Source organism: Meriones unguiculatus, chromosome 15 (assembly GCF_030254825.1).
Source record: "Meriones unguiculatus strain TT.TT164.6M chromosome 15, Bangor_MerUng_6.1, whole genome shotgun sequence".
NCBI classification, from domain to species: Eukaryota; Metazoa; Chordata; class Mammalia; order Rodentia; family Muridae; genus Meriones; species Meriones unguiculatus.
This window is the reverse complement of record NC_083362.1, coordinates 4,495,772-4,523,202: the sequence shown is the minus strand read 5'-3', so window position 1 is coordinate 4,523,202 and position 27,431 is coordinate 4,495,772. Positions and strand designations below refer to the sequence as shown.

Below are 27,431 nucleotides of genomic sequence, written 5' to 3'. Positions count from 1 at the left end.
ACTCCAGGATTTATTCTCCCAGTGATGGGAAGCCATTGACGGATTGTGAGCTGGGGAGTGACAGCTGATTTATCTCTCGGGAGGCTTGCCCCGGCTGCAGGGTGGAAAGCAGACTCTCGGGATATTTATTAAGCACCTGCCATGAGTGAGTCTCGCTATGCTAAGCACTGCAGGGGGATGTGGGGATAAATAACCAGAGCTCTGCTCAGGTCATGTACAGCGTGATGAAGTGGATTGGCCAGGAAACAGGCTGTGGGAATTCAGGTGGATTGAGCCCTCATCGCAGTTAGGAGCATGAAGCCAGGCCTGGAGGGTGCATGCTGATACTCCCAACAGGAGGGAGAATGAGGCAGGAGAATCCCAAGTTCAGGGCCAACATTGGCTACATAACAAATCTGAGGCCAGCCTGGGTTACGTAACTAAACAGACCTTGCCCCAGAAATCAGGGAGGGCTGAAGAGATGGCTCAGTGGTTAAGGACACTTGGTGCTCTTTCAGTAGGACCCAGGTTCAGTTCCCAGCACCCACACAGCAGCTCATGGCCTCTGTAACTCCTGTTCCAGGGTATCCTGATGCCCTCTTCTGGCCTTCATGGTCACCGGCACATATGCAGTGCAGACACACATGCAGACAAAATACTCACCCATAAAATAAATACATCTACTTTTGAGAAAGTTCTATTTCTCAGAGTTTAGATTTTTACTTCTGACTTTATGGCCTTATTGGCTATGGCCTCAGGTTTTGTGGGTTGTTTATTCATTTGGCTTTTTTATTTTGTTGTGTTTTTCTCATTTGTACAAGATGATAGGGGAATGGTATCTGTGCCCCAGGATTGCTGAGATAGCACCATAAATCCTTAGCAGAGTAAGTCTCACAAGGGTGTGGGACTGGAAGTCTGGACACACCCTGAAACTACTTTCTTGGGATGAACCTCAAAGATGATGAATAGTAATTGTTTTCCAAGGATCAAGAAGGAGCCACTGAGCTGTTTACTTAGGAGCTGGAAACATCAGCCTGTAGCAGAGACTTAGAAGTTTATTTATTAGAGCTTTATTCTGAATTATGCTCCAATAGATGGATGGATGGACAGATGGAGGGACAGGTGAGCAGATGGATGGATGGATGGATGGATGGACAGATGTTTAGATGTTGGGGGTGTTACATGTGTTAGGAATATATACGCAAGTGTAGGTGTGTGAGTGTGAAGACCAAAGGACAACTTCGCTGTCTTTTCTCAGGCACCACTCATCTCGTATTTTGAGACAGGGCCTCTCACTGGCCTGCAGCTCACCTAATAGGACAGGCTGGCTGGCCACTGAGCCCCAGGGATCTGCTTGTCTCTACTATGCCAGCACTCAGATTATAGGCATGCAACACCATGCCCAGTGTTTGATGTGGACACTGGGGACCCAAACCCAGGTCCTAACACCCCAGAGGGCAAGTACTTCGACCACCTACCCAGCTCCTCAGCCCTCCCCTCAACATTTCTTGCCAGCCACCCTCACCCATCTGCTAATATGGGTATTTTCAGATCGACCAACTCAAGCACCGATTAAACAAGATGGAGGAGGAATGTAAGCTGGAGAGAAACCAGTCCCTGAAGCTCAAGAATGACATTGAGAACCGGCCCAAGAAGGAGCAGGTGCTGGAGCTGGAGCGGGAGAATGAGATGCTGAAGACCAAGATCCAGGAGCTGCAGTCCATCATCCAGGTGAGAAGCACCATCATTACGTGGTGGGGGCTGGGCAGGGCAGGTATACCTGTTGGGAGACGAGCACCAGTATAGTGGCCACAGGGCCACAGACAATGCGCATCAGCTTTAGCCCTGCACAACCTCCCACTGTAAAGTAGTCATGACTACAGACCCTCTTGGCAGAGGCTGACATATGAAAGAGTCTTTTTTTTTTTTTCCCAGCCAGGCCTAGTCATCCCAGCTACTTGGAAGGCTGAGGCTAGAAGATTGCAAGATTGAGGCTTCCTTAGGATGACAGAGTGTGTTCAGAGGCAACTAGGGCAAATCAGTGAGATAGTGTCTAAAATCTTGAAAGTTTAAAGAGGGATGATGATATAGCTCAGTGGGCGAGCCCCTGCCTAGAATCCCCCAGTGAGGGGCTGGGGTGTGGCTCAGTGGTAGAGCCCCTGCCTAGAATCCCCCAGTGAGGGGCTGGGGTGTGGCTCAATGGTAGAGCACCTGACTCAGATGTCCAGTGCCCAGAGTTGAATCCCCAGTACTCACAGCAGTGCCTTGAACATTCTAAGCAAAGTCTCTATCACTGAACTCCATCCTCAGCCCTTATGATAGGTGCTAAGAAAAATGACAAATAGGAATCACTATCCACATGGAAACCAATGCCCCGTACCTGGGAGAAGAGAGCATTCGGGAAACCTTAGCACTCCTGAGAGACTCCACTGAACATGATTCCCCATGCTACAATCTCAAGTGTCTCCCAGACTTGTCACTTCAGATAATGCTCACTGATGGCTAATGTTCTAAAATACCTTTGCAAGGGAAGAAGATACATCTCCACCCTTCTAGAATGAGCCCCATGACTACCTGGGACTCGGTACTCTTAGAGCATAGACTGGGTTCTAGAGTAGCTGGATTTGGTTGGTTGATATTTCAGGGTGCCTGTCAGCGGGAATGCAGAGGTGTCTCCTTTTTTGTCGCCTCTGAAGTGTTTTGAGGAGTCACAGATGCTTCTCTGGGCTCCAGTATGAGCTGGGACAGAACAATGGCCCTGGGGTCCCCTGCTTCTTTACAGGAAATAAACTCAAATGATAATAAGCTATTGAAAGACCCAAGACAAATATCCTCATGCATCTCCTTCTCTTGCACAAAACCTTCTGCTGTCTTGAGGCTAGCTCTTTAGTCTCCCTCCTTCCCTACTCACCTCTGTCCCCTACCCGACCCAGGCTGGCAAGCGCAGCCTCCCTGACTCAGACAAGGCCATCTTGGACATCCTAGAGCATGACCGGAAGGAGGCGCTAGAGGACCGGCAGGAACTGGTCAACAAAATTTACAACTTACAAGAGGAAGTCCGCCAGGCAGAGGAGCTACGGGACAAGGTGGGAGCACCATGGGCTGGGGATTGCAGCCCCTTTCCCAGGAATCTCTGACGTCACACCCTAAGTCTGAACTGCCTCTCTGCCCATCCCAGCATCCAGCCCCACTGTGGTTTGTCAGTGCATTCCCCACCTTCCCTTTGCCAGTCCAAGCAGCCACCAAAGACGTGTCTCCAAGGTCCATTCCTCAACAATCCACTGGGGACTGGCCAGCCTCCTCCTGAAGTCCCTTTTGATCAGTAACTGGCAGTCAAGACCAGCCTAACATACCAAGTCTCGGGGGGATAAACCAGCTGTGGCCACTAAGCAAACAGCCATTGCACCGGGAGTACAAGCATTGCTCCCCGGAACCCATTTTGAAAGCCAGGCATAGTAACACAAACCTGTTATCCTAGTGCTTGAGCAATGGAGACTGGAGGATGCCTGGGGCTGGCTGGCCCTCAAGCTTTACCCTGTCAGTGAGAGACCCTGTCTCAAAAAAGTAAGGAGAGTGATAGAAAAAGGTACATGATGTTGGCCTCTGGAGGACACACACACACACACACACACACACAGCCACTATTAACCTATTAATGGCTCAGTATAGTGTCTCTCTCTCTATCTCGCTCCCTCGTTGTTCACAGTACCTGGAGGAGAAGGAAGACCTGGAACTTAAGTGCTCAACGCTGGGGAAGGACTGTGAAATGTACAAGCACCGCATGAACACAGTTATGCTGCAGCTGGAGGAGGTGGAGCGGGAGCGGGACCAGGTAGAGTTCCGCCCGGGCGGCAGAGGCTGCCCGGCAGATGGAGTCTATTTGCCTGTGGTCTGTGTGCCCGCCACACAGAGCTTCCCCGTGCTTCTATCTTCTCTGTCCTAGCTCAGAGATAAATTCCATCCCAGGATACATGGGTCAGAATGCACGGGCCTCAGGGGATCATGGTGGCCTGAGCTGCACCCCGGTGGCCGCCAAGTCAGAGCATTGTGCCTTAGGGAGGTCTCTTTAGTGACGGGAGGAAGTTGAATTCCAATCCTGTCACTCATAAAGCCCGTGCCCAAGACAACATGTCTGTGTGAAGGCTCGGTGTCCTCATATGTAAAACAGAAATACGTTCCAGGTTAGCATGGTGCAGACCCTGGGGACAGAGGACAGGACACAGCTCTTCACGCTGTGCCTGGCAAGAGCAGGCTACGACACTGTAGGTTGCAGGACAAAGAAAGGAGAGTTAGAATGTCCAAGCTCAGGGACAAGCTGGGTGTGCTAATGCAGGCTTGCTGTCTCAGCGTTTGGGAGACAGGAACAGGAAGATCATAAGCTCCAGGCCTGCTGGGGCAACAAGAGTGCGTTCAACACCAGTTGGGCAACTTAGTGAGACCTTTCCTCAAAATATAAAGAAGATAGCTGGGGGTGGGGCTTAAGAGTGGAATGTGTACCTAGAATCCCCCAGTGAGGGGCTAGGGTGTGGCTCAGTGGTAGAACACACACCTGGTATACACAAGGCCCCGGGTTCAATCTACAGTATTTCAGAAGGAAGAGCAATGTTCAGTGGTCCCTCGGCTGAAGCCTGAACTAGAGATGATGTGTATCTCTGACCATACTTTAGTTTGCTTTGGGTAAACAAATCGCTCTTCCTTGGCAGGCCTTCCACTCCCGAGATGAGGCACAGACTCAGTACTCACAGTGCTTAATCGAGAAGGACAAGTACCGGAAGCAGATCCGGGAGCTGGAGGAGAAGAACGATGAGATGCGGATTGAGATGGTGCGGAGGGAGGCCTGCATTGTCAACTTGGAGAGCAAGCTCCGGCGCCTGTCCAAGGACAGCGGCAGCCTTGACCAGGTAGGCTTAGCCAGCCACGTCCCCAGACCCACAGCCAGGTGGCCTCCGGACCCCTGCTGAGGGCTGGCCAGAGCATCCCCATCTCACGATGTCATCATTGTATCCCCTGAAATCCCCTGTGTGTGTTTGTGTGTGTGTGTGTGTGTGTGTGTGTGTGTGTGTGTGTGTGTGTGTGTGGTGGGGGCACGCACACACAGGCTTGCCATCAAGCCTGACGACCTCAGTTCCATCCCTGGGACCCACATGGCTCCAGGAAGGACAGAACTAGCTCCCTCAAAGTGAGGAGTCTGGGCTACATTCCGGTCTGGCCACCACCGGCTGAGTGACTCAGCTCACTTTTCCAACTCTCTGTGCCTCTCTCTGTGGACGGCAGCCGGCAGGGAGCCTTCCCCGTCACTCTCTGGTAATGTGGAAGGTCAGCAGGATTAAGGTACCCTGTGCTCTCGTTAAAGCTGCTGGTGCCCAGGGGTGAACACTCGTTAGCAGACAATGAGGTGGGTACAGGCTTCATCCCCCAGGAGCCCCTTGAATGAAGGAACGCTGCTGCCGTCCCCATGTGTGACATCACTGCTGTAGTGGAGGGTCTCCCAGACCTGTCCTCTGTCCTGAGCACAGGCTTACAGTCCCATAAAAAACACCACAGCTCTGCTGGGTGAGGCCTTCACATATGTATGCCTCTCTCTCTCTCTCTCTCTCACACACACACACACACACACACACAGCTCTGCTTGGTGAGGCCTTCACATATGTATGTCTGCAAGCCTCTCTCTCTCTCTCTCTCTCTCTCTCTCTCTCTCTTCCTCTCACACATACACACACACACACACACACACACACACACACACACACACATACACAGCATAGGAACTACCCTGACAGAAAGTGCCATGCAATTACACCCTCATTTCTAAAGAAAAGGGAATACAGACTCAGCATCTGGGCACAACCCTAGTATGTGAACTGTGTTGTTTATTCCAAGTTCAAGGCCATCAGGAAACCTGTAGAGGAGCCTTTCCTTTTAGGGTTCCAGAAGGACTACTTCTTAGGGAGTTCTGGAGGCCAGAGGCCCCACCTGGGAGGCCCTAGCCTGACTCTGCTTAGTCACATGTGCCACTCAGTTCCCAGTCACAGCCCCTTCTCAGGGGGACCTTTTCTGGCCTAGTAATGGAACTCAGGAGCTCCTGTGCTATAGCTTCATCCTGTGAACAGGACAGTCTGTAATTTATGTGAGCCTCACGCAGGCCCCTCTACCGTCAGCACAGCGCTAGATACAGCTCTCTTCCGTGAGTACCTGCTAGGTGTCTTCCTGGAGCTAGCGTTCCCCACCCAGATGGCAGTCCAACCCTGGAGGTGGCGAGAGCCAAGACCGAAAGGCAGACACAGCCAGCAGGTGGCCAGCACATGCTGGTCCCAGCTGTCTGTTAGACCAGGAAGCAGCACAAGGGATAGACCCATATCAAAGTGAGCTGACAAGCCATGGCGTCCAGGTGGATATTCAGGGAGTCAGAGAAAAACAGCCCAGGCTGAGTGTCAAACTTGGGGACCCAAGGGGGAAAAGTGGTGCCTTCAGCCAATCTGCCTTATGGCTACCTCCACCCTTCCCTCACGCTCGTCCCTTTGTGCCCAGAGTCTGCCTAGGCACCTTCCAGCCACCATCATCTCACAGAACTTTGGAGACACCAGCCCCAGGACCAATGGCCAAGAAGCTGATGATTCTTCAACCTCAGAAGACTCTCCCGAAGACAGCAAGTACTTTCTGCCCTACCACCCACCCCGGCGTCGGATGAACCTAAAGGGCATCCAGGTACCCAGGGGCAGGGGTAGGAGGCAGATGGTGGCTTGGGGGTCCCAACTACTTGGGTGTGACTTGAGCTGTTACAGCCCTGGACAGAAATCATGCCTGCTTGTGGGTGGCCATCAGTGTGTGAGAGAATCGTCTTTAGATTCCCTTCCTGGACTCTGGGTTGAGAGCTGAACATCACAGCAGGGACCCTGTAACTTTGGTTGGTGCCCAGGGAGATCCATGGCATGTGGCTGGTTCTGGGGGAGTTCTCGAGTCAGTGGGTGGTTAAATGGGATGGATGGATGGATGGGTGAGTACTTTATGCATAAATGTATGCATGCGTGAAGGTTGGATAGGTAGGAGGACGAAGGGATGGGTGAACGGATGGATAAGTGCTGATTGGTTACCTGGATGGACACAGGATGGTGGATGATGGAGGGTTGGGTAGATGGATGGATGGTTTCAAGAAGGTATGGTGGACTCATAGATGACTGAGTGGGTGGATAGATGGCTTGATGAATGAGTACATGGATAGGTGGGATGATGGCTGGATGGATAGATGGAAGGATGGGTGGTAGACTGATGGATAGGTGGATGGGTTGGTGGATGGGTAGATGGATAGCGAGGAGATATGTGAATGGATATTCACATCATGGATATTCACCCATGGATCATTACATGGGTGGACAATGGAAGAATAGATGGGTGGGGGAATGGATGATGGATGCATGTGTGGATGGATGGATGGATGGATGGATGGATGGATGGATGGGTGGGTGGATGAATGTACAGACTTTCATAGAGGAAGGATGGATTAATACATGGATTGATGGGTGAGTAGCTAGATTAATGGATTGTGGAGAATAGACGGCTACTTGGATGAATGGATGATTACATGGGTAGATAACAGATTAATTGAGGGGTGAATGGATGGATGCATTGTTTCATGTGTGGTTGCATGGGTTGATAATCTATCAATAGATGGGTGGATGGTAGATACATAGTTACATGGGATGGTGGATGAATGAATGAATGGATGGATGGATAGATAGTGAGTGTCTGTGAATAAATGGGTAGTTACATGGATGGGTGGATGGATGATGGATGGATGGATGGATGATGGATGGGTGGGTGGATGGATGGATAGATAGGTGGATGGGTGGGTGGATGGGAAGACAGATAGATGATAAACAGATGTGATTGATGGATATTTCCATGCATAGATGGCTGATGCATTGATAGGTGAGTGGACAGATGGATGGGTAGATGGATAGTCACGTGACTAGGACAACCTCATCGGAGCTTAATTACCACTGCCTCACCGCTAGTGGGAGAGGGTAGCACGTGGGACCAAAAGAGGCAGGCAGCTTCTCTGGAGCCCAGCCTCTCATGTATCATCTTGGCATGCAGGGCTCCTGTGCAAGTATCTTAGAATGCTGTTCAGGGACTCCTTGGAGGGGGCTCATCTGGACCAGCAGCTGGCTGGCCTGGGCCTTGGATAGAGGCCACATCTTGTTCCAGCTGCAGGAGACTGGCATCAAATGCATGGGCCAAGCCAGGCAGCTGCAGATGAGGCGGTTTGTTTTATTTGTCTCTTAGCTGCAGTGCCATGTGTCTAAGGCCCTGTTTGATTTGTGTCCTCTGTCTTGTGTCTTCCCCTCCCCTCTCTTTCAGCTGCAGAGAGCCAAATCCCCCATCAGCGTGAAGCAAGCACCTGAGTTTCAAGGTTAGTGGGCTTTCCAGACCCTTCTTGCCCTTGCTCATCTGTCACTCTCCCTCCCTCACTCCATCTGTTCCGCCCACTGCCGAGATGGAACCCTGCATGCTCAGCCTGGGTGAGGCCTTGGGGCTATCAGTGTGGCAGGTGCCAATCGGTCAGTGACTACTGCTCACCACCACTCCCCGAGCGCCGTGCTCTGTCCACCAGGGTGTTGCCTCTGCCGCCCTCTTGGCCAAATGGAGCATCTTTAACCAAATTTTTTTTTTGCATGAGTATTTGTGTGATGTCTGTCCCTATATGTATGCATGCGTGTGTGGGGTTGTATGTGTGTTACAGAGACCCCAGGCTGGCTTGGGGTCCTGAGCATTTGCACGGGTGCTGGAGACCCAAACTCTGGACCTCATGCTTGCACAGTAAGCATCATCTGCTTTATCTACTGGGCCATCTCCCTAGATGCTGAACTGAGCTCATCAGTAAAAGGGTTTTTTACCTTCCTCATCCAAGATTTTGGCTGGCACAGCCCAGACATGTGAGGCCACAAACTCCTGGCTCTCAAGGCATACTGTCTCCATGGTCCCTCTCAAAGCCTCACTTCAGCTCTAGCGGGGGCAATTGTCTAGGGAGGGTTTGCAAGACAAACGAAGGTCCCGAAGTGCGGCAGGTGCTGGAAGGTTCCAGAATGTACACCCACAGCCCCTACACTCAACTCAGACCAGGGTCACAGGAAGACGGTGGAAAGTGCCAAGGGCCACCCCAGGAAGCAGCTGAAAGAAACCCGAGACATTCATTGAAATTGAGCCTGGAAGTGGGAGAAATTAAGTCCATGGGTATAGTCTATGCAAAGGGAGGAGCAGAAAGAGTGGGGTGGACTTGGGAAGGATGGGAGTACAAGGAAAAGCGACAGGCGTGTGATGGGAGTGATGCCTCAGGCAGAGAGCAGCCACACAGCCCAGAGGTCCATCCTGACCACCTCATCTCCATTCTACTTCAGCGACTTTAGGAGGGTCGGCAAGAAGAATAGTCCAGACATAGATTCTAACTGGGATGTGGCTGAGCTCCCTTGCAGCTACATCAAATGTCTCAGTGACACTCTTTATCCAAATGTGATGTGCAAAGGTCCTGGGGCCTGTGGGACGCAGATGAAATATCTGCCCTAGAGGGAAACGGAAGGATGCTAATGGAGCAGCGGGTGTGCTTTTCATCACAGTTCATCAGGCCTGACAGGGATCTAGGGTTACGTGGAAGCATGATGCAAGGCTACACTCACAGTGCATTCAAAATAGGCCCCTGTGTCTACGCGGCTGTGCACACGGACAGGTCTAGGCACCTCAGGATACAGGCAGAACGAGTCTGCCACACAAAAGTCGAGGAAGCTGGTCACACAAACGACCAAGCAGCCCCCCCCGAAGAGCAAGGGACAACAAGGGGATCTTGCTCAGGAAGTGACAAGCTTGCCCTCTTTTGCTTTGCCATCAGCACACCCTGTTGAGCAGGGAGAGGTGGGACCAGTTTTGATGATGGGGAAAACAGACATTAGTTTTTCCTGTCTACCCAATGCTTCCTCCTGCGATGGGACGGGGGGTGGGGGGTGGGGAAGAGTAGGGACCCTCTGTGAGTCCTCCCATGGTTTGGTGACACGGTTTAGTCCTGACTGGAGCCACCCCTGGCAAACCTGACTTGGGGCAGGATGTATTACCCTGAAAAGAATGTGCCACCTGCGGGAGAAAGAAGTGGAGGCTTTCCCGCTGTTGCTCTCCAGGTTGCCAGAGAGGGCAGAGCAAGCTCCTGATTTCCCTCTCCCTCCCTCCTCTCTCTCCTCTGTTCCCTGTGCCCCTTCGCCCTGCCTCCCGCCCTGACGCGGACAGCCAAGGGACACGAAGAGGATTTCACAGACGGCAGCCCCAGCTCCTCGCGCTCACTGCCTGTCACCAGCTCCTTCTCCAAGATGGTGAGCTGCCTTCGTTCCCACTCCGTTTGCACACCCTCTGAGTCGTCCCCGGGCTGAGCCTGCGGCCTCACTGATGTTTATTTAAAGAAGTTTCCCTTTCCCCAGCCCGGCAGTGTATTCACACCTTCCTGCCGCCTCCTTTCCCAATTTAACACTTGGTGGGAGGAGGAGACGGGCCTCCAAGGGGCAGCTGAAAGCAGCGCAAATTCTGCAGCTTCCCAGCCCCAGGCAACCCCGGCCAGCGTCCTGGGCGGCCTTGGGCAGGGCAGGGGCTGCTGGAGCAGCGTGAAAGGAAGTTACATCCAGCTATCTATTTGTCCCGGCAGAAGGCACAAGATTAGAAATTCTAAGCCCGAGGGGTGCCCTGGGAAAAAATGTCAGCTCAGCTTCTCAAATCAGACCCTGAGGGAGGTAGAAATTTGGTAATGAATGTACAACGGTCTGGTATCAGCTCCCGTGCCAAAAATTCAAGGTACTCGTCCTGTTCCCCCACCCCCGCCCCCGCAAAGCACCCCTCTCGGCACCGGCCAGGTCCAAATCCAGCCCTGGGATATGTGCCGCTGGGGGCCACAGAGCCCAGCCTGTGCAGGGTCGTGAGGCTGCGGCTCTGCCCCCCAGCTCAGCGGGGCCCGTCTGCTTCTCCCCGCGAGCAGCTGTGGAAGCAGCTGTGCTCCAGGCTCGGCGGTCTGCCCCAGGGCTGAGCCCAGCCTCCTCCAGCCAAGGTCATGCTGAGGACCAGCTTGCTCAGCCCGAGTCAGAGCGGGAACAGCCCCAGTTAAATTTAGTTCCCGCGTATATAATATTTATGCCTGTGGAGGCATCGCAGATAAATATCCGGTAACACAGCTGTGCCATGCTCGCAGCAGCCCCACCGGAGCCGCAGCAGCGTCATGTCAATCACCGCGGAGCCCCCGGGGAACGACTCCATCGTCAGGCGCTGCAAGGAAGACGCGCCCCACCGAAGGTGAGCCGGTGGAGGCCTGGCCGACCCAGGCTGCAGGGCCCCGGGGTTAGCATGAACTCCTCTGGCGCTCAGCGACTTAGAAGGAAAGGGTGGTTGAGGCTTAGAGCTGGGGAACTCCAAGATGGCTCTCCCGCAGCCAAACCTGCGTCCATCGTCCGCGTGCTACCCAGCTCCTGAGTCCTCAGACCTTGGTTGTTTTGTTTTGACCCAAGGAGTAGGCGATATACAAGTGTCCCCTCCCACCTCCTGAAAACCATCAGTGCCTTACACAGCAGCCGGCCGGGGTGTCCCAATTACGTGCCGCTTAAAGTCAGGAGCTAGGCTGGGCCGTAACTCAGAAGTTGCCTTGCAAGCACAAAGGCCAGAATCTAGTGCCCCCGGAGCCCACATTCACAAAGCCAGGCCGGAGGCCAGCAGAGTGGCTCAGAGCTTACGGCATTTCGCTGCCACGCCTGGCAGCCTTGAGTTCCAACCCTAGAGTCCATGATGGAAAGAGCCAGAAAGTTCGGAAAGTTGACCTCTAACCCCAACGTGGGCACACACAAGCACAGGCATAGTAACTCAATGTTTGTGGTTTGTTTTTTTTAATTTTAAAGTGGGGGCTGCAGAGATGGTTCAGCGGTTAAGAGCACTGGCTGCTCACGCAGAGGACCTGGATTGGGTTCTCAGCACCCACGTGGTGGCTCACAGTTGTCCCTAACGCCAGTTCCAAGAGACCTGACCCCTTTCCAGCCTCCATGGTCACGCGTGACACACATGGTACACATGGAGGCAAACACTAATACATATTAAATAAAAATAAATAAATCTTAAGGTAAAGTCAGTGACAGGCATGGTAGCATGTGCTTGTAATCCCAGCAGGCGAGTAGGGTAGGTCTCTGGGCCTGCTGGCCTGGTCTGGTGGTCACCAACCTTCCTAACGCTGCGATCCTTTAATACAGTCCTCGTGCCGTGGTGACCCCAGCCATACAATCACTTCGCTCCATCATAACTGTAATGTTGCTACTTTTACGTAATGTAAATATCTGATAATGAAGGATATCCAAAATGGCACCCCTGTGAAAGGGTCATTCGATGCCCCCAGGGTCACGACCCACGGGTTTGAGAACCAGTGGCCTAATTAGTGAGGCCCCAGGCCAGTGAAAGATCCTGTCTTCTAAGACACCTAGGGTTGTTGGACATCTGACCTATACACACACACACACACACACACACACGACAGAGTCCGATGCTGATGGCTTCTGAGGGAAGAGCTGCATCACCTAGTCCTGCTGGGGCTGGGCTGGGCCTCTCAGCCATCGCCTTCCCTGGAGGCTCTGCACCAGCCCAAGCCTCTCCATCAGTCCGGCCCACGCTCATCTGAGGGAACACCTGCCCAGTACCCCAGGGACCGCATCCCTCCGGACACCTTGGCCAATGTTGAGGGAAGTTAGGGAAGTCTCGCGAGACCCACCTGCACCACTCTGGCCAGCCCAGGGTTCCTCCCGCCTAGACGGCACTCAGGGCCATCTGAGCATGCGTAGGCCGCAAGCGTGTTGCGTGGACAGCAGAGGCGGCTTGGCCCTCTGGGAAATGTGTACCTGAGGCTGGCCTCTCACAGGCAACCGCCCTGCTTCTGCCTCCTGAGTACTGTGACTACAGGCGACTACCACCACATCTGGCTGCACCTGGCCTCCACCGAGCCGCTCTTCTGTGTCCTCCTCAGCCATCTGGAGATGTGGTCTACTCAGGCCGCCAGCGCTGCCCTCCCCGCTGGTTTAGTCCCTCTCCCTCGCATAAGCCAGTTTCACACACACACCCTTCCTTCCCATATTGCCCTCCTAGAAGCGAGGCCTGCTGGAAAGCCAGAGCATTCTAGAAGCTCCCCTGACCATGTTGGCCTGCAGCACACACTCACGTCAGTGTCCTTCTCGCCTCCCCTCCCCCACTTGTGTCTTGCAGCACAATGGAAGAGGACGGTGAGAGCTGCGGATTTGACACCTTAGACCTTGACGGTGCGTATCTGCCAGGTCTGGAAAAGCCCTGGTGACCCTGAGGGCAGGGTCTGTCTGGAGAGGGACCCAAAAGAAGGCCTGGGAGGAAGGCTGAACATAGGCTCGAGACAGAGGCCGCAGTGATTCTGGGATTTTATAGGGATTTTATAGGATTTTAAAGCCTCTCAACTGAAGGAAAAAGGAAAAGCCATTGATTTAGAAATAATAATAGTTCTAGGACTCAGAATGTGGCTCATCTGAAGGATGATTTCTTACAGTCCCCCAGTGAGGGGCTGGGGTGTGGCTCAGTGGTAGAACTCCTGCCTAGAATCCCCCAGTGAGGGGCTGGGGTGTGACTCAGTGGTAGAGACCCTGCCTAGAGTCCCCCAGTGAGGGGCTGGGTGTGGATCAGTGGTAGAGCCCCTGCCTAGAATCCCCCAGTGAGGGGCTGGGGTGTGGCTCAGTGGTAGAGCACCTGCCTAGAATCCCCCAGTGAGGGGCTGGGGTGTGGCTCAGTGGTAGAGCCCCTGCCTAGAATCCCCCAGTGAGGGGCTGGGGTGTGGCTCAGTGGTAGAGCCCCTGCCTAGAATCCCCCAGTGAGGGCCTGGGGTATGGATCAGTTAATCTAGTGTTTGCCTAGCATGCATGAATCCCTGGATTCCACCCCAGCACCCCCAAAATTGGGCTTGATGGCACACTCCTATGATCCTAGCACTTGGGGAGTGAGGCAGGAGTATCTGAAGTTCAAGGTCATCCTCAGCTACTTAGGGAACTGAAGTCCAGGACTGAGTTTAGGGGATGGTCCTCAAATAGTCCATGTTGGAGACACGGACATTCTCTCGGCCGTACATAGGCTGTGTGGCAAGGCAGAACTGAGGGCCTAGGCTCCAGGGACACACAGCACATGTATGCCTCCAACAGCCTGCCCCTCCCTGCCAGGGATGCCTGCTCAGTCCCAGTGCCAACATCCCTGCTGGCAGAGACCATGGTGTATGTGTGCCTGGATCCCTGAGAGGAGAGCCTGGAGATGGGCCATGCCTCAGGTGTCCCCAGACCCCCCAACTCTTGCAGGTTAGCCTACTGTGCCTCAGAATCCTCCAGCGATGCCCTGCTAGCACCCCCACACACATTCCAGTCCCCCCCCCCAGTCCCCGTCTGTGCCCCTGGCTAGCAGAGGCCCCCCGCAGATAAAATGGAAAGATTATCGATCCTCTATAATTGGGGACCATCACAAGCTATCAAGTGTTAAAGAGGGGTTAGCACCCAAAGGAGACTGGGTAATGAAAAGCATCGAGAGAGTTTTAGGATGAGGAAGCTGGGAAGTGAATCCTGGGCAGGCATCCAAAGTATGCTGCGGTTGTCGGGAAAAATTCCTTGCTCAGAACTGGCCTTTGTTATCAGCCTCAAGCAGGACCAGTGCATCCCTCACACTGGTGGCTCTATTCCAGTGAGCATCTCCCCTGAAAACGTATATAGTCCATCTGAGGTGCGAGAAGAGGATGGGGACCCCAGGCCCCCAAACCCAGAGTCAGTGGGGGAGACCTCCGGAAGCCACTTCCAGGATGGCCCTGGGAGCTGGAGAGGTGTCTTCACAATCGTGAGGGCTGGAGCGCGGCTTCCAGCGTCCTCACAGCAAGCTGGGGTCCCTGAAACACCTCCAACTCTGAGGGGCACGGAGGCAAGGCCGTTGGGCCTGCCTAGCCGCCTGCCTAGCTGAGAAGAGCCCCAGGCTCAGGGAGAGATCCTGCTGCAAAGGAGTAGCAGAAAGTGATAGATGCCAGATGCTCTCTTCTGGCCTCCTAACTGTCTACTCGCAGATATCTGGTGAGGCTCTTTAAGAAGAGACTTGGGGAGCTGGAGAGATGGCCCAGAGGTTAAGAGCACTGGCTGTTCTTCCAGAGGTTCTGAGTTCAATTCCCAGCAGACACATGGTGGCTCACAACCATCTATAATGAGATCTGGTGCCCTCTGGCCTGCTGGCACACATGCAGGCAGAATACTGTATAAAAAATAAATAAAATCTTTTTTTTAAAAAAAAAAAAAAAGAGAGAGAGAGACTTGGGGGCAGGGATGGATTGACCATCTGCCCTGATGGCAGGAGACAGGCAGAGTGTAGTAAGACCAGCAGAGTTCCAATCCCAGATCCCTGCATCCAGGTACACTCCCGTAATCCCAGCACATGAGAGCTGGAGGCCGGAGAATGGCATGTTTGAGGACAGCCCAGCCTACATGGTACAGTCCTGTGCTCTCTCTGGAGACTCCCCAGAGTCCAGTCTACAGACCTATGTCACTGTTTGGCCCTGTGCCAGGCGAGGGTGGTCCTGTTGCTCTTCCTAGTGCTCCCTGGTCCTCACAAGCCCTCGCTCCTCGGCAGATGACAATCACGAACGCTACTCCTTCGGACCCCCCTCCATCCACTCTTCCTCCTCCTCACACCAGTCAGAGGGACTGGATGCCTATGACCTGGAGCAAGTCAACCTCATGTTCCGGAAGTTCTCTTTAGAAAGGTACGGTGACGGGGCGAGGGAAATGGCTCCATGGGTGTGAGCACTTGCCACACAAGCATGAGGACCTGGGTTCAAATCCCCAGAGCCCACCTGAGAAGCTGGGTGTGGTATCATGTGCATGTAATCAGCAAAGACCAAGCAAGGCCCAGTGAGAGACTGTACCAAAGAAACAAGGGGTGGGGGCAGAGACAGACATAGCAACAGAGAAACAGCGAGACTGAGAGGAAGAGAGAGGAAGGAAGGAAGGAAGGAAGGAAGGAAGGAAGGAAGGAGAGCACGAGAAAAAGAATGAAAGAAAGAAAGTTGCCAAAGCCTCCAGGAATGGGGGTGGCCGAATGGCCCAGGGTTCTCATCCTCTCTTTATCTGTGCGCACTAAGGCTGAGCCAGGGTCTCATTCACAAATCAGTTCCTCAGACTGGAGGTCTGGCTCAGCTGGAAAGGTGCCCACCTAGCATACATGAACCCCTGGGCTCCACCCTCAGCACCACATAAATCAGGTGAGGCGGCGCACACCTGTAATCCCAGCCCTCAGGAGGCAGAGGCAGGTGGATCTCTGAGTCTGAGGCCAGCCTGGTCTACAGAGCAAGTTCCAGAACAGCCAGGGCCGCACAGAGAAACCCTGTCTGGGAGCGGAGGAGAAGGGAAAAAGAAGCTTAGGCATACAGAGGAAGGGAACGGGTAATCATTCCCACCCCGAGGCCAGGAAGGCAGCCATCCCTTAGAACCCGGAGGCTGCCAAGCCTCGGGGACACAGGCAGCCATGCCACCAAACGCCTGTTTTTCTTCCCCATTCAGGCCCTTCCGGCCGTCGGTCACATCCGGCGGCCATGTCCGGGGCTCTGGCCCCTTAGTGCAGCACACCACCCTAAACGGGGATGGCCTCACCACCCAGCTGACCCTGCTGGGCGGCAATGCACACGGGATCTTCATTCACGCTGTCAAGCCTGGCTCGCTGGCCGACAGGGCGGGACTACGTGAAGGCCATCAACTACTGCTGGTGAGAGAGAGTGGGGGATGCTGTGGGGTGTCCCCGGGCCCTTTTCCTCCTCCGTGCACACGAAAGCGCACCTAGAGACACATGCAGCCCCGCTGCAGGAGATGCCCTGAAGAAGGATGAAGAAGTCTGAAGAAGGATGCTCCCGTGGGAAGCAGCGTTAGCCCCACCACAATGCCCATCTGCAGAGCCAAGAAGACAAACAGCTTGTTTTTGCCCTGTAGCTAGAAGGCTGCATCCGAGGCGAAAGGCAGAGCGTTCCTCTGGACACGTGCACAAAGGAGGAGGCCCTCTGGAGCATCCAGAGGTGCAGCGGCCCCGTTACCCTGCACTACAGGGTCAACCACGAAGGTAAGGCCTGGGCCAGGCCTGAGCCACACGAGGGTGGGATCCAGGACTTATTCCCTGAGCCTTGCTCATCGGTGCCCCGTGGGGAATGAGCCACACCTCAGCCCAAGAGGAGATCAGGATGACCACGCTCTGTGTCACCCCAAACCACATCCAGGGGAAACTCGGGGAACACAGCTCCGGCAGCCTGGCTTGTCCTCTCCTGGTGACATCTGTCTCCTCCGCCAGGCTTCCCAGCCTACCACAGGCAGAGACTGTGAGCCAAGCGCATCAGGGGCCCTGACAGGCGGGCAACCCTGCCTCCCAGCCTGGCCCAGCCCCCCAGCAGCCCTGCTGCCTAAGTGATGACTTGGATTCTCATTCTCACCTCTGGGTTTTCCTGCGTGATTGCCTCTGCAGCTGGGTCTTATTTTTAACCACAGTAATCATGAATATTTGAGCAGAGCATAAATAGGCAGCCTGCTTCTCCAGCCGCCCTCCTGCCCCTTCCCAGAAGCACCCTGGTGCAGAGGATGGCACAGTGGACCCCAGTCATCCCCACTCATGCTCCTACCAGCTCCTAAGGGTGGGCTTCCCAGCCCTGAACAAAAACAAATGAATCTCTAGGGGACACCTTGACCACAGAGCTGCGGTGTGAGTAGCGCCCCCTAGAGGTGAGTGGCAGCATAACCCTCCAAACCAAAGTAGAGCTCAGACCCAGGGATGCTGGGTGTTACTGCGTTCCGAGCCAGTGCTGGGCAAAGCTAGCACACCCCTGGAGGACCCAATATGGAATCTCAGTCTCTCCATTCAACCCAGCTGCCTAGAATGTCCTCTGGCTATGAATGACCTACTTGGACCCCACTTGTCACAACTCCCACTTTGACCCTCTTGTCATTGGGGCTACTCTGGGGATTTACATTATAGATGTATACCAAAGACGCTCATTGACAGCTTGCAGCCTTTAATTGATTCACATTGTAAACCCTGAATGCTTCCAAAGTTATTTGCAAATTTTTACTCAAAAGACCAGTAACATTTGGCTTTAATAAGCATGTGCAACAGTCTTAGTAACTTAGAAATGCATTTGGCAGTAGCTACTGAAGTTTCCACATGGATTCACAACAACCCGGTGATTTCTGTTTCTGTATCCGAGAAAGACGAGGACATCTGTCCACCTAAAATAACGTATCTGGGTAAGGCGTGGAGTACTATACAGCAACAAAAAAGGATGTGTGCCACAGTGTTGTATCTTACAAACATAATGCTGAGCAGTATCAGCCAGAAGCAAGGGAGCTCATGGTACCTGTTTCCATCTGTGCAACATGAGGTACAGATAGCTAGGGCAGCAGCCAACAGGCTAAGGTTGGCCTGAGAGAGCCCAGTGGCAGAGGGCTCAGAGGAGGAGCTATCCACATGTATGCCTTTGTGAAGAGTCATTGAACTGAAGGATGCGTATAGCCTACTGCGCGTCAAGAAAGCAAGCTCCTTGTAACGGCAGGGAAGGCGTGGAGGCCACGATACAGGCGCTAGTAAGGCGAGCACAAAAACAAATGAATCTCTAGGGGACACCTTGACCACAGAGCTGAGTAGCGCCGAGCACAAATGTTGGTGCCAAGCTTCCTGGAGGCCACAGCAGAAAGGGAAGGCTGTAGATGGCATGGCTGCCCGTTCACGAGGACGAAGACAGGCAGTCAGATGAGGTGTCTGCGGGGTGCTTACGCGTTTGGATCATTTCGCCCTCAGGATACCGGAAGCTGCTGAAGGAGATGGAGGACGGTGTGATCACCTCGGGGGACTCGTTCTATATCCGCCTGAACCTGAACATCTCCAGCCAGCTGGACGCCTGCTCCATGTCCCTGAAGTGTGACGACGTGGTACATGTCCTAGACACCATGTACCAGGACAGGCATGAGTGGCTGTGTGCGAGAGTCGACCCCTTCACAGACCAAGACCTGGACATGGGCACCATCCCCAGCTACAGCCGGTGAGCTGGGGGTGTGGGCTCCTAGACCACCGCAGGCTGGCAACTCCCTCAGCTAGGGGAACAGGATGTTACTGGCACCTCCTCCTATAGAGTACCTTTACAGGGACGATGCTCTGTCTAATGACCACCAAGCATCCTGTGGTGCCCTCTACCAGGATCCACACCCCAGCCCCTCACTGGGGGATTCTAGGCAGGGGCTCTACCACTGAGCCACACCCTAGCCCCTCACTGGGGGATTCTAGGCAGGTGCTCTACCACTGAGCCACACTCCAGCCCCTCACTGGGGTATTCTAGGCAGATGCTCTACCACTGAGCCACACCCCCAGGCTCCTTTACATTTTTTTTAATTTTGCAATAGAATCTGGCTGAGTTATCCAGCCTAAAGTTGAACTTTCAGCCCTCCTGCCCTCAGCCCTCAGCTCCCACAGCAGCTGGAATGACAGTCCTGCCTGACATTTTCTTTCTATCTAAGGTTGAGGGTCGAGGGGAAAGGGGATGGAACCCAGAGTCCTGGGGCATGCTGGGCAATTGCTCTGGCTCCGAGCCATGCCCCAGACCTTTAGTCATTTCCTTTTAATCATCCTGACCGGAACCCCAGCAGGTGTCAGGGCTCCTGGGTTCCTGTTGTCCCACACAATGACACCTACTCTTCCTGGCCCTTGCTGCTGCTTGGATGGTCACAGGCAGTGGGTCTTGGCCAGTCAGATGGTCAGTGAAGCTGCCCCCCAGCTGCTCTGTAGGATCCCAGCCCCGGTGGCCCTGGCTTGCAGGAGGGATTCCTCAGGCCCAGTTCCTCCCATGTGTGGGCCACACACCTTGCCCAGCTCTGGCCCTGAGGCTGCACCCGTGTCCCCTTCGCAGGGCTCAACAGCTTCTCCTGGTAAAGCTCCAGCGACTGGTTCACAGAGGCAGCCGGGAGGAAGCAGACAGCGCTCACCACACCCTGCGAAGCCTCAGGGTAGGTATACACACCCACACACATACTCACACACGCACACACACATATATACATACATACACACGTACATTCACACACACACTCATACATACGTACACACACACACATATACAGTCACACACACATACACTCACACACACACACACTCACACACACAGATGAAACAGATGCAGAGACCCACAGCCAAACAGTAGTCTGAACTCAGGAAGTTCTACAGAAGAGTGGGAGGAAGGATAGAGGGGGTCAGAGGGGTCAAATACCACAAAAAGACCTTCAGAGTCAACTAACTTGGGCCCATGGGGCTCACAGAGACAGAAGCACCAGCTAAAGAGCATGCATGGGCTGGACCTAGGCCCCCTGCACATATGTAGCAGATATGCAGCTCGGTCATCATGGGGCCCCTAACAATGGGAGGGGCTGGGATCAGGCTGTAAAGGGATGGATGGATGGATGGATGGATGGATGGATGGATGGATGGACAGACGGATGGGAGAAAACGATGAGGGGGCCTGCAGCTTCCCTCTTCCTCCCTACACAAAAAAAAAAAAAAACAGGGGCCGGCCTTGTCGCCGTGTCATCAGGAAGATGCATTGGAGGAAACTTGGTTCCTTGGGAAGAAGGAGCTCCCATGAGCTGAATCCTAAGAGACTCACAAACTCACCTCACCCTTCTCACTCTGCTCTCAAGCAGCTGCCTTCTGCCAGGCTCTTTGGGTCTTTGATGTTGCACACTTGGGCCAGAGGGGACCTGGGGACAGTGGTCCGTCTCTCCCCAACGGTCTCCCGCTCAGGAGCCCTTTGCTCAGCTTGAGCTGACTGACAACTCATTTCAGAACACCCTGCAGCCTGAAGAGCCGCTTTCAACCAGTGACCCCCGGGTTAGCCCCCGCCTCTCCAGGGCCAGTTTCTTCTTTGGGCAGCTCCTGCAGGTAAGGCTGGGGACCGGAAGCCCACTGACTTCTCTCGAGCAGTGTGCTGGGGCTCTGCCCTCCGCCTACGAGAAGAGATGCCTGCTTTCTATGTCTGCGCCTCTCGAGGCTTCTCGAAGAGCCTGGCTTCTCCCGTCCCATTTTATCCTCACAGTGATAGGTCTTAGACAGACTTCCTGCCAGCTGGAAGCCAGGCTCACTTTCATAAAAGATTTGAAGAAACTTCAGGCCAAAAGAGCTTCAACAACTCAGCTGCTAAGATATGAAAGAAAAATCAGATGTGCTGTCATGGGGAGAGAAAACAAGCCTTCCAGATATTTAGGCCAGTTTAATCTCTCTGGTGGAGCATCCAACTTACCTGAACATCCCAGCAGCCAAGGAGATAAGGGAAACCCAGCAGGTTCTTTGGATCTTACCTGTCTGCGGAAACAGTTCAGCCCTTCAGAACTGGGAAGGACTTTTCCTCCTTGTACTTAATTTCAAAAGAAAAAAAAAAAATATATATATATATATATATATAAATCATGGGGGTGGACAATGCAAGGACCATTGACAAGCCTGTTGCGTGACTTCATATAGGTGCAGACTCCATCTCTATACCCATTTCTTGTGTTGAGAGAGGCAAGGACGGTGAACGTGCAGCCCAGATGCACGTTTCCTGTGTGGCTGCTGCATTAATTAGACTCCGGTGCAGCACATGCAGCAAGAAGTTCCACCTTGACCCCCAAACCCAGATAGATAGGAATGTGTGACAGAGACAGCCACATTGGAGGGGACCCTGCGGAGCATGAGGCCTCCTGAAGGCAGGCCCATCCGTCTATAAGGGCCATCTGTCAAGCTGGAGCCAGCCATCAGTCTCATCCAAAGGGCCAGGCTAAGCTAGAGTGTGGCCCAGTTGCTCAAATGCTTGTCCACACACACACAGACACACACACACACAGCCCTGGGTCCCTCCCCGGCACCACCTAAACCTGGCATGATGGAGCATGCTTGCAGTCCCAGCATTCAGGAAAGAGAGGCAGGGAGGTTCAGATTCAAGGTCCTCCTGGGTCACACAGTGAGTTTGAGTCCAGCCTGGGCTGCATGAGACCCTGTCTCAAAAAAATGTTATATGTCATATATATACCAGGACTGGGCAGGATGCGGCTCTTCCTGCAGAAGGAAGTGGGGCAAGGCTCAAAGGTGCCCAGGGAGCAAATTGTGGGAACCTGGACCCTTACCAGAGAAGTAGCTGTGAATTGTGTGAGGTAGCCATGATCGCAGAACCGAGAGGGCCATGGGGACAGCATGGGGGAGTTGGAGGGTCCCACCGTGTGTGGACCCCAGGGGCTGCGAGGCAGGGTTCCCCCCAGCTAGAACAGTAGCTGGACAGGGCGTCATTCCGGGATGGTAGCTAGAGCGGTCCAGGGTCTCCTGCAGGGCCAGGCTCTTCGCCGCAGAGGTGATCTGCCCTGGGCCCCCCAGAGAAGAGTCAAGGTTTGAAAAGGTCTGGCTGGTTCTGTCTGCCTGGTGCAGCTCACCCTGGCTCAGGACTTGAAACCCAAAGAATTTTGCCCACCTGTTCCACCCTGTGCCCCGCCTCCCGCTCCGCCCTCTGCCTGCCCTCATGCCCCCTCCTACTCCATCCTCTGCCCCGCCTCCCGGCCCGCCCTCCTCCCCACAGTTCGTCAGCCGGTCAGAAAACAAGTACAAGCGAATGAACAGCAATGAGCGTGTAAGAATCATTTCCGGGAGCCCCCTGGGGAGCCTCCCCCGGTCCTCACTGGATGCCACCAAACTCCTGACCGAGAAACAAGAAGGTGTGTAAGGACCTCCTGGCCCCTCCCCACATCCTAGCAGTGGCCTGTCTGGGCTAGCCTCATGGTACACACACACCACACACACCTTCCATGGAGCCACCTCTGTCCCTGTGATGGGCTTAGCAGGGTAAACAGACAAGGGAAGGGGCTAAAGAGAGGACCCCATCAGTAGAGAGCTTGCCCCAGAATCCTTACGGTTTGTGCTCACCGTCCCAGCCCAGCAGAGGCAGAGAGAGGAGGATGCCTGCGGTTCAATGGCCAGCCATTCTGGCCACCGTTAAGCTTCTGACTGAGTGAGAGAGACCCTGTCTCAAAAAATACGGTGTGGAGTGATTGACAAAGACACCCAGTGAGACACACAACAGTGACCTCTGGCCTGTGTACTCAAGTACACACACACACACATACAGACACACACACACAGACACACACGCAGAGAGAACAGGGAAGGGGCAAGCATAGTACCACATATCTATAATCACAGGATTTAGTCGGCTGAGGTAGAGTAGCCATGAGTTGAAGGCCAGCTTGGGTTACATGGTGAGCCCCTATCTCAAGCAAAAGAAAACAAAGGCAAAGGGATGCATAAGAAGAGCCACCCACTGCCATCTTGCCATCTTCCTGTCCCTTATGACTCACCCAGCTCTGGCCTGACTGACCCCTGTCATCGTCCATTTAAGCCCAGACGCCCACACTGATTGAAGCCATTTGCCAGGACATGCTTCCTGATTGATTCCTCTCCCCACTGAACTTTCGTTCTTTGCCTGGCTAGTAAAAAGCCAACCCATGCCCTGTCCCCCAGATGGTGAGCCTGCCCTGGCTTCCCTACCCAGGCTGGGCTCTCTTGGGGACAGAGAGACAGACCCTGAATGTGGGTGGTTAGTGTGGGCACTGCAGACTTTGACAGCCTGCTGCTTCTTCTGTCCTCCATTAGAACTGGACCCTGAGAACGAGCTCAGCCGGAACCTCACCCTGATCCCCTACAGCCTAGTGCGCTCCTTCCACTGCGAACGCCGCCGGCCTGTGCTCTTCACGCCCACCATGCTGGCCAAGACGCTGGTGCAGAAGCTACTCAACTCCGGGGGTGCCATGGAGTTCACCATCTGCAAGTCAGGTAAGCATGGCTGGACGACAGGGACACAAGCCTCTGGGGCCCACCACAGGAGGGCCTCAGCTCCCCTCCTCTCCTCCCTCTCTGCCATTGCTCCTCCTCTTGTTCCATCCGCGCCAGGGAGCCTGCCTGCCCCCTCTCCATTCCTCCTCAGTGTTCTCACAGAAGGAAGGCATCCATCACTGCACCACGTCACTATACCACAAGCCAGTGGTAATGATCTGTAACCTGCACCATTCTCTCCAGCTAGATCATGGTTCCCTGAGGGCCACAGGGTGTTCCACCGCACTTTTAATCCTAACGGTTCACCATGAACAAGATCATGCGGGTGGTAGATAGATAGGTGGGTAGACAGATGGGTTGGTAAGTGGGTAGGTACATAGATGGGTGGGTGGGTGGATGGGTGGATGGATGGATGATAGATGATAGATGATGGATGGAAATGGCAGTAGGTAGATGGGTAGTACATGCCAGAGAGATGGGTAAATGGATGGATAGTAGATGATGGAAGAGTAGATAATGGATGGATGAGTGGATGATGGGTTGGTGAGTGGATAGGTAGGTGGATGGATATATTCACCCACATGGGAGACTGGTGAATAAGTAGATGAATGAACAGGTGGACGATGAATGGTTAGATGGCATATGGATGGATGGATAAGTGGATGGATGGGAGGTGAATAGCTGGATAATGGATGGGTGGGTTGATGGACAGTTGACATATGGGTGGATTGATGATAGATATATGGATGGGTTATGGATGGATGTGTGGGTGGGTGGATGGATGGATGGATGGATGAATATATGGATTGATGAATGGATGCATAGATAGATGGATGGGTGGGTGGGTAGGTGGATGGATAGATGGGGTGGATGGATGGATGGGTAGGTGGATATATGGATGGGTGGGTGGGTGGATGGATGGATGGATGGATGGATGGAGGATAAGTAAAAGAATGAGTAGATGAGTATGTGGGGTTGGCTCCATGGGTAAGTTGTATTATTGAACTATATATAGTGTTGAGCCATAGCACCTGAGCTATTTTGTCCAATGACACTCACAGCTGATAAGCCAGAGCACAAGTGTCCACTAAGTTCCTGATGCATAGTCTAGCATAAAGAGCATAAACCATAACCTTGACCCTACCCTCAGGGAGCGTCTCTATCTGGTAGAGAATATGAGGTTCCATTTAACCATAGTGGGAATGGACCACATGAATATTAAATTCTGTGGCGCCCAGGAGGGAACAGGTATGACCCCACCACAAATAGCATTTGCCACACTGGGCACTAACTCCCCTCTCTGCAGATATTGTCACAAGAGACGAGTTCCTCCGAAAGCAGAAGACAGAGACCATCATCTACTCCCGGGAAAAGAATCCCAACACCTTCGAATGCATCGTCCCTGCCAACATCGAGGCTGTAGCAGCCAAGGTGAGGGACACTGGGTACCGGCTAGCCTCTGTGAAGCCCTGGGCCATGGTCAAGGATGAGTGGCCACAGCTATGTCCATCCTCTCTCTCTACTCAGGACCCAGATCACTCTCTTCCTCCACTCTTTGTCCTCAGATCTCTGATATGGGCTTGTTTTCTGGGACCCATCTCAACTAAGTATGTGTGTGAAAAAGAGAGAAGAGAGAGAGAGAATGAGCATGTACTGGGGTGAGACAAGAGCACATCCTAATTTGCTTTCTGTTGCTGTGATAAAAACTGTGAAACAAAAGCAACTTGGAGAGGGAGAAAAGGGTTTATTTCATTTTGCAGCTCTCAGGCCACATTCCATCACTGAAGGAGGTCAGGGCAGGAATTCCAGGCAGGAACCTAACAGCAGGAAACGAAGCAGAAGCCATGGAGGAACACTGCTTACTGGCTTGCGCCTCTTGGGCCTGCTCATCCCGCTTCCTTACACAACCCAGACCACCTGCCTAGGAGGTGGCACCGCCCACAGTGGGTTGGGCTCTTCCACATCAATCATTAATCAAGATGACGCCCACAGATGAGCCAGAAGACAGTATGATGAAGGCAGTTCCTCAATTGAGGTTCCTTTGTCCCAGATTAGTAGGTGGGTGTCATTCCCCAGCTGCTGAGATGATGGCTGAGTTAGTTGATTGCAAACTATTCAAGAATGGGGAGCTAAATTTAATCCTCAGAACCCACATGGAGATCCAGGCATGGTGGCAAATACTGTAATCCCATCATTGGAGATGGAGAGACAGGACGTGGGCCAGCTATTTTAGGTCAGCCTGACACAAGCTAGAGTTATCTCAAAGGAGGGAACCTCAAATGAGAAATTGCTTTCCTTAGATCGAGCTGTAAGGCATTTTCTTAATTAATGATTGATGGGGGAGGGCCAAGCTCATTGCTCATGGTGCCATCCCTGTGCTGGTGGTCCTGGGTTCTATAAGAAAGAAGGCTAAGCAAGCCACGGGGAGCAAGCCAGTCAGCAGCACCCTCTATGGCCTCTGCATCAGCTCCTGCCTCCAGGTTCCTGCCCTGCTTGAGTTCCTGTCCTGCCTTCCTTCAGTGATGGACAGTGATGTGGAGGCACCAGAGAAACAAACATTTTCCTCCCAAGATCCTTAGGTCATGATGTGTCGTAGCAGCAACAGTAACCCTAAGACAGGAAGGTCCCTTAGTGTCCCCGACCAGAGCCATCTGGCTTAGCAAACCACTGAGCCTCGGGCCAAGAGAGAGGCCCCATGGTCGACACTGCGGTGGATTTCTCTTGCCTTGCCTCCACATTCCCACACAAAACATCGGAGCCATGTACACAGGAAGCCATGCTGGGCTACCCGAGATCCTGTTTCATGAAAGGAAAGCCAGTTCCTATCGGGGAGGCCTGGCCAGTGAGAGAAAGAGAACGGGTCTGGTCAGGCACCAGACGGCTTGTTCTGGAAGGTGGTGCCCCCTAGCCTGGGTTAACAGGAGGCAGGGAGCAAACAGTGAGGGGAAGAAAGCCCCCACCCCCAGGGGTGTGCTGGGTCTACTTGCAGCCTGGGTGCTAGTCCACGATGTGTGGCTCTGTCTCTCTCCCTTCCATTCATCCCTCTCTCCCTCCTTTCCTTTCCCTCTAATCCTCTTTCCCTCCCTCTCCTTCCCACCCCTCCCCCTCTCCTCTTCTCTCTTCCTCCTTTTCCCACCTTCTTCTCCCTCCTTCTCCTCCTCTTCCCCCTTCCTCCTCCTCCAGTTTTTCAAGTTGTGTAGATCAAAATGGCCTGAGAACTAACTAGAGTCTCTTCCCTCCCCCCTCTTAAGTGACAGCAATCACGTACTGCCACACTTGACTTTTGGCTTTTTTATTTTTTAAGATATTTTTTGTTTGTGTGTGTGTGTGTGTGTGTGTGTGTGTGTATTTACATGAGTACAGTGCAAACAGAGGTCAGGAGAGGGCATCATAACCCCTGGAGCTACAGTTCCAAGTGGCTGTGAGCTGCCACATGTGTGCTCCGAACTGAACCCCGGGCCTCTGCAAGAGCAGCAAGCGCCCTTAACCACTGAGCCATCTCTCCAGCTTTTGTTTCCTTGTTTTTTACATAGGCTCTCACTATGTGG

General features: G+C 53.5%; 1 protein-coding gene across 2 annotated transcripts in view; it reads left to right on the top strand.

Annotated features, from left to right (window-relative positions):
* The window catches only part of Card11 (caspase recruitment domain family member 11), a 114,389-nt gene that overhangs the window by 84,862 nt on the left and 2,096 nt on the right, over positions 1-27,431 (top strand). For both annotated transcript variants that reach the window (XM_060368042.1, XM_060368044.1), the window contains exons 6-23: positions 1,531-1,710; positions 2,913-3,065; positions 3,686-3,811; positions 4,683-4,880; positions 6,508-6,684; positions 8,338-8,389; positions 10,249-10,331; positions 11,195-11,295; positions 13,237-13,289; positions 15,643-15,775; positions 16,572-16,773; positions 16,995-17,121; positions 18,844-19,084; positions 19,946-20,042; positions 20,875-20,970; positions 22,634-22,769; positions 23,704-23,883; positions 25,190-25,314. In XM_060368042.1, the coding sequence (XP_060224025.1) occupies positions 1,531-1,710; positions 2,913-3,065; positions 3,686-3,811; positions 4,683-4,880; positions 6,508-6,684; positions 8,338-8,389; positions 10,249-10,331; positions 11,195-11,295; positions 13,237-13,289; positions 15,643-15,775; positions 16,572-16,773; positions 16,995-17,121; positions 18,844-19,084; positions 19,946-20,042; positions 20,875-20,970; positions 22,634-22,769; positions 23,704-23,883; positions 25,190-25,314 (2,460 nt within the window). The remainder of the gene's footprint in view (positions 1-1,530; positions 1,711-2,912; positions 3,066-3,685; positions 3,812-4,682; positions 4,881-6,507; positions 6,685-8,337; positions 8,390-10,248; positions 10,332-11,194; positions 11,296-13,236; positions 13,290-15,642; positions 15,776-16,571; positions 16,774-16,994; positions 17,122-18,843; positions 19,085-19,945; positions 20,043-20,874; positions 20,971-22,633; positions 22,770-23,703; positions 23,884-25,189; positions 25,315-27,431) is intronic.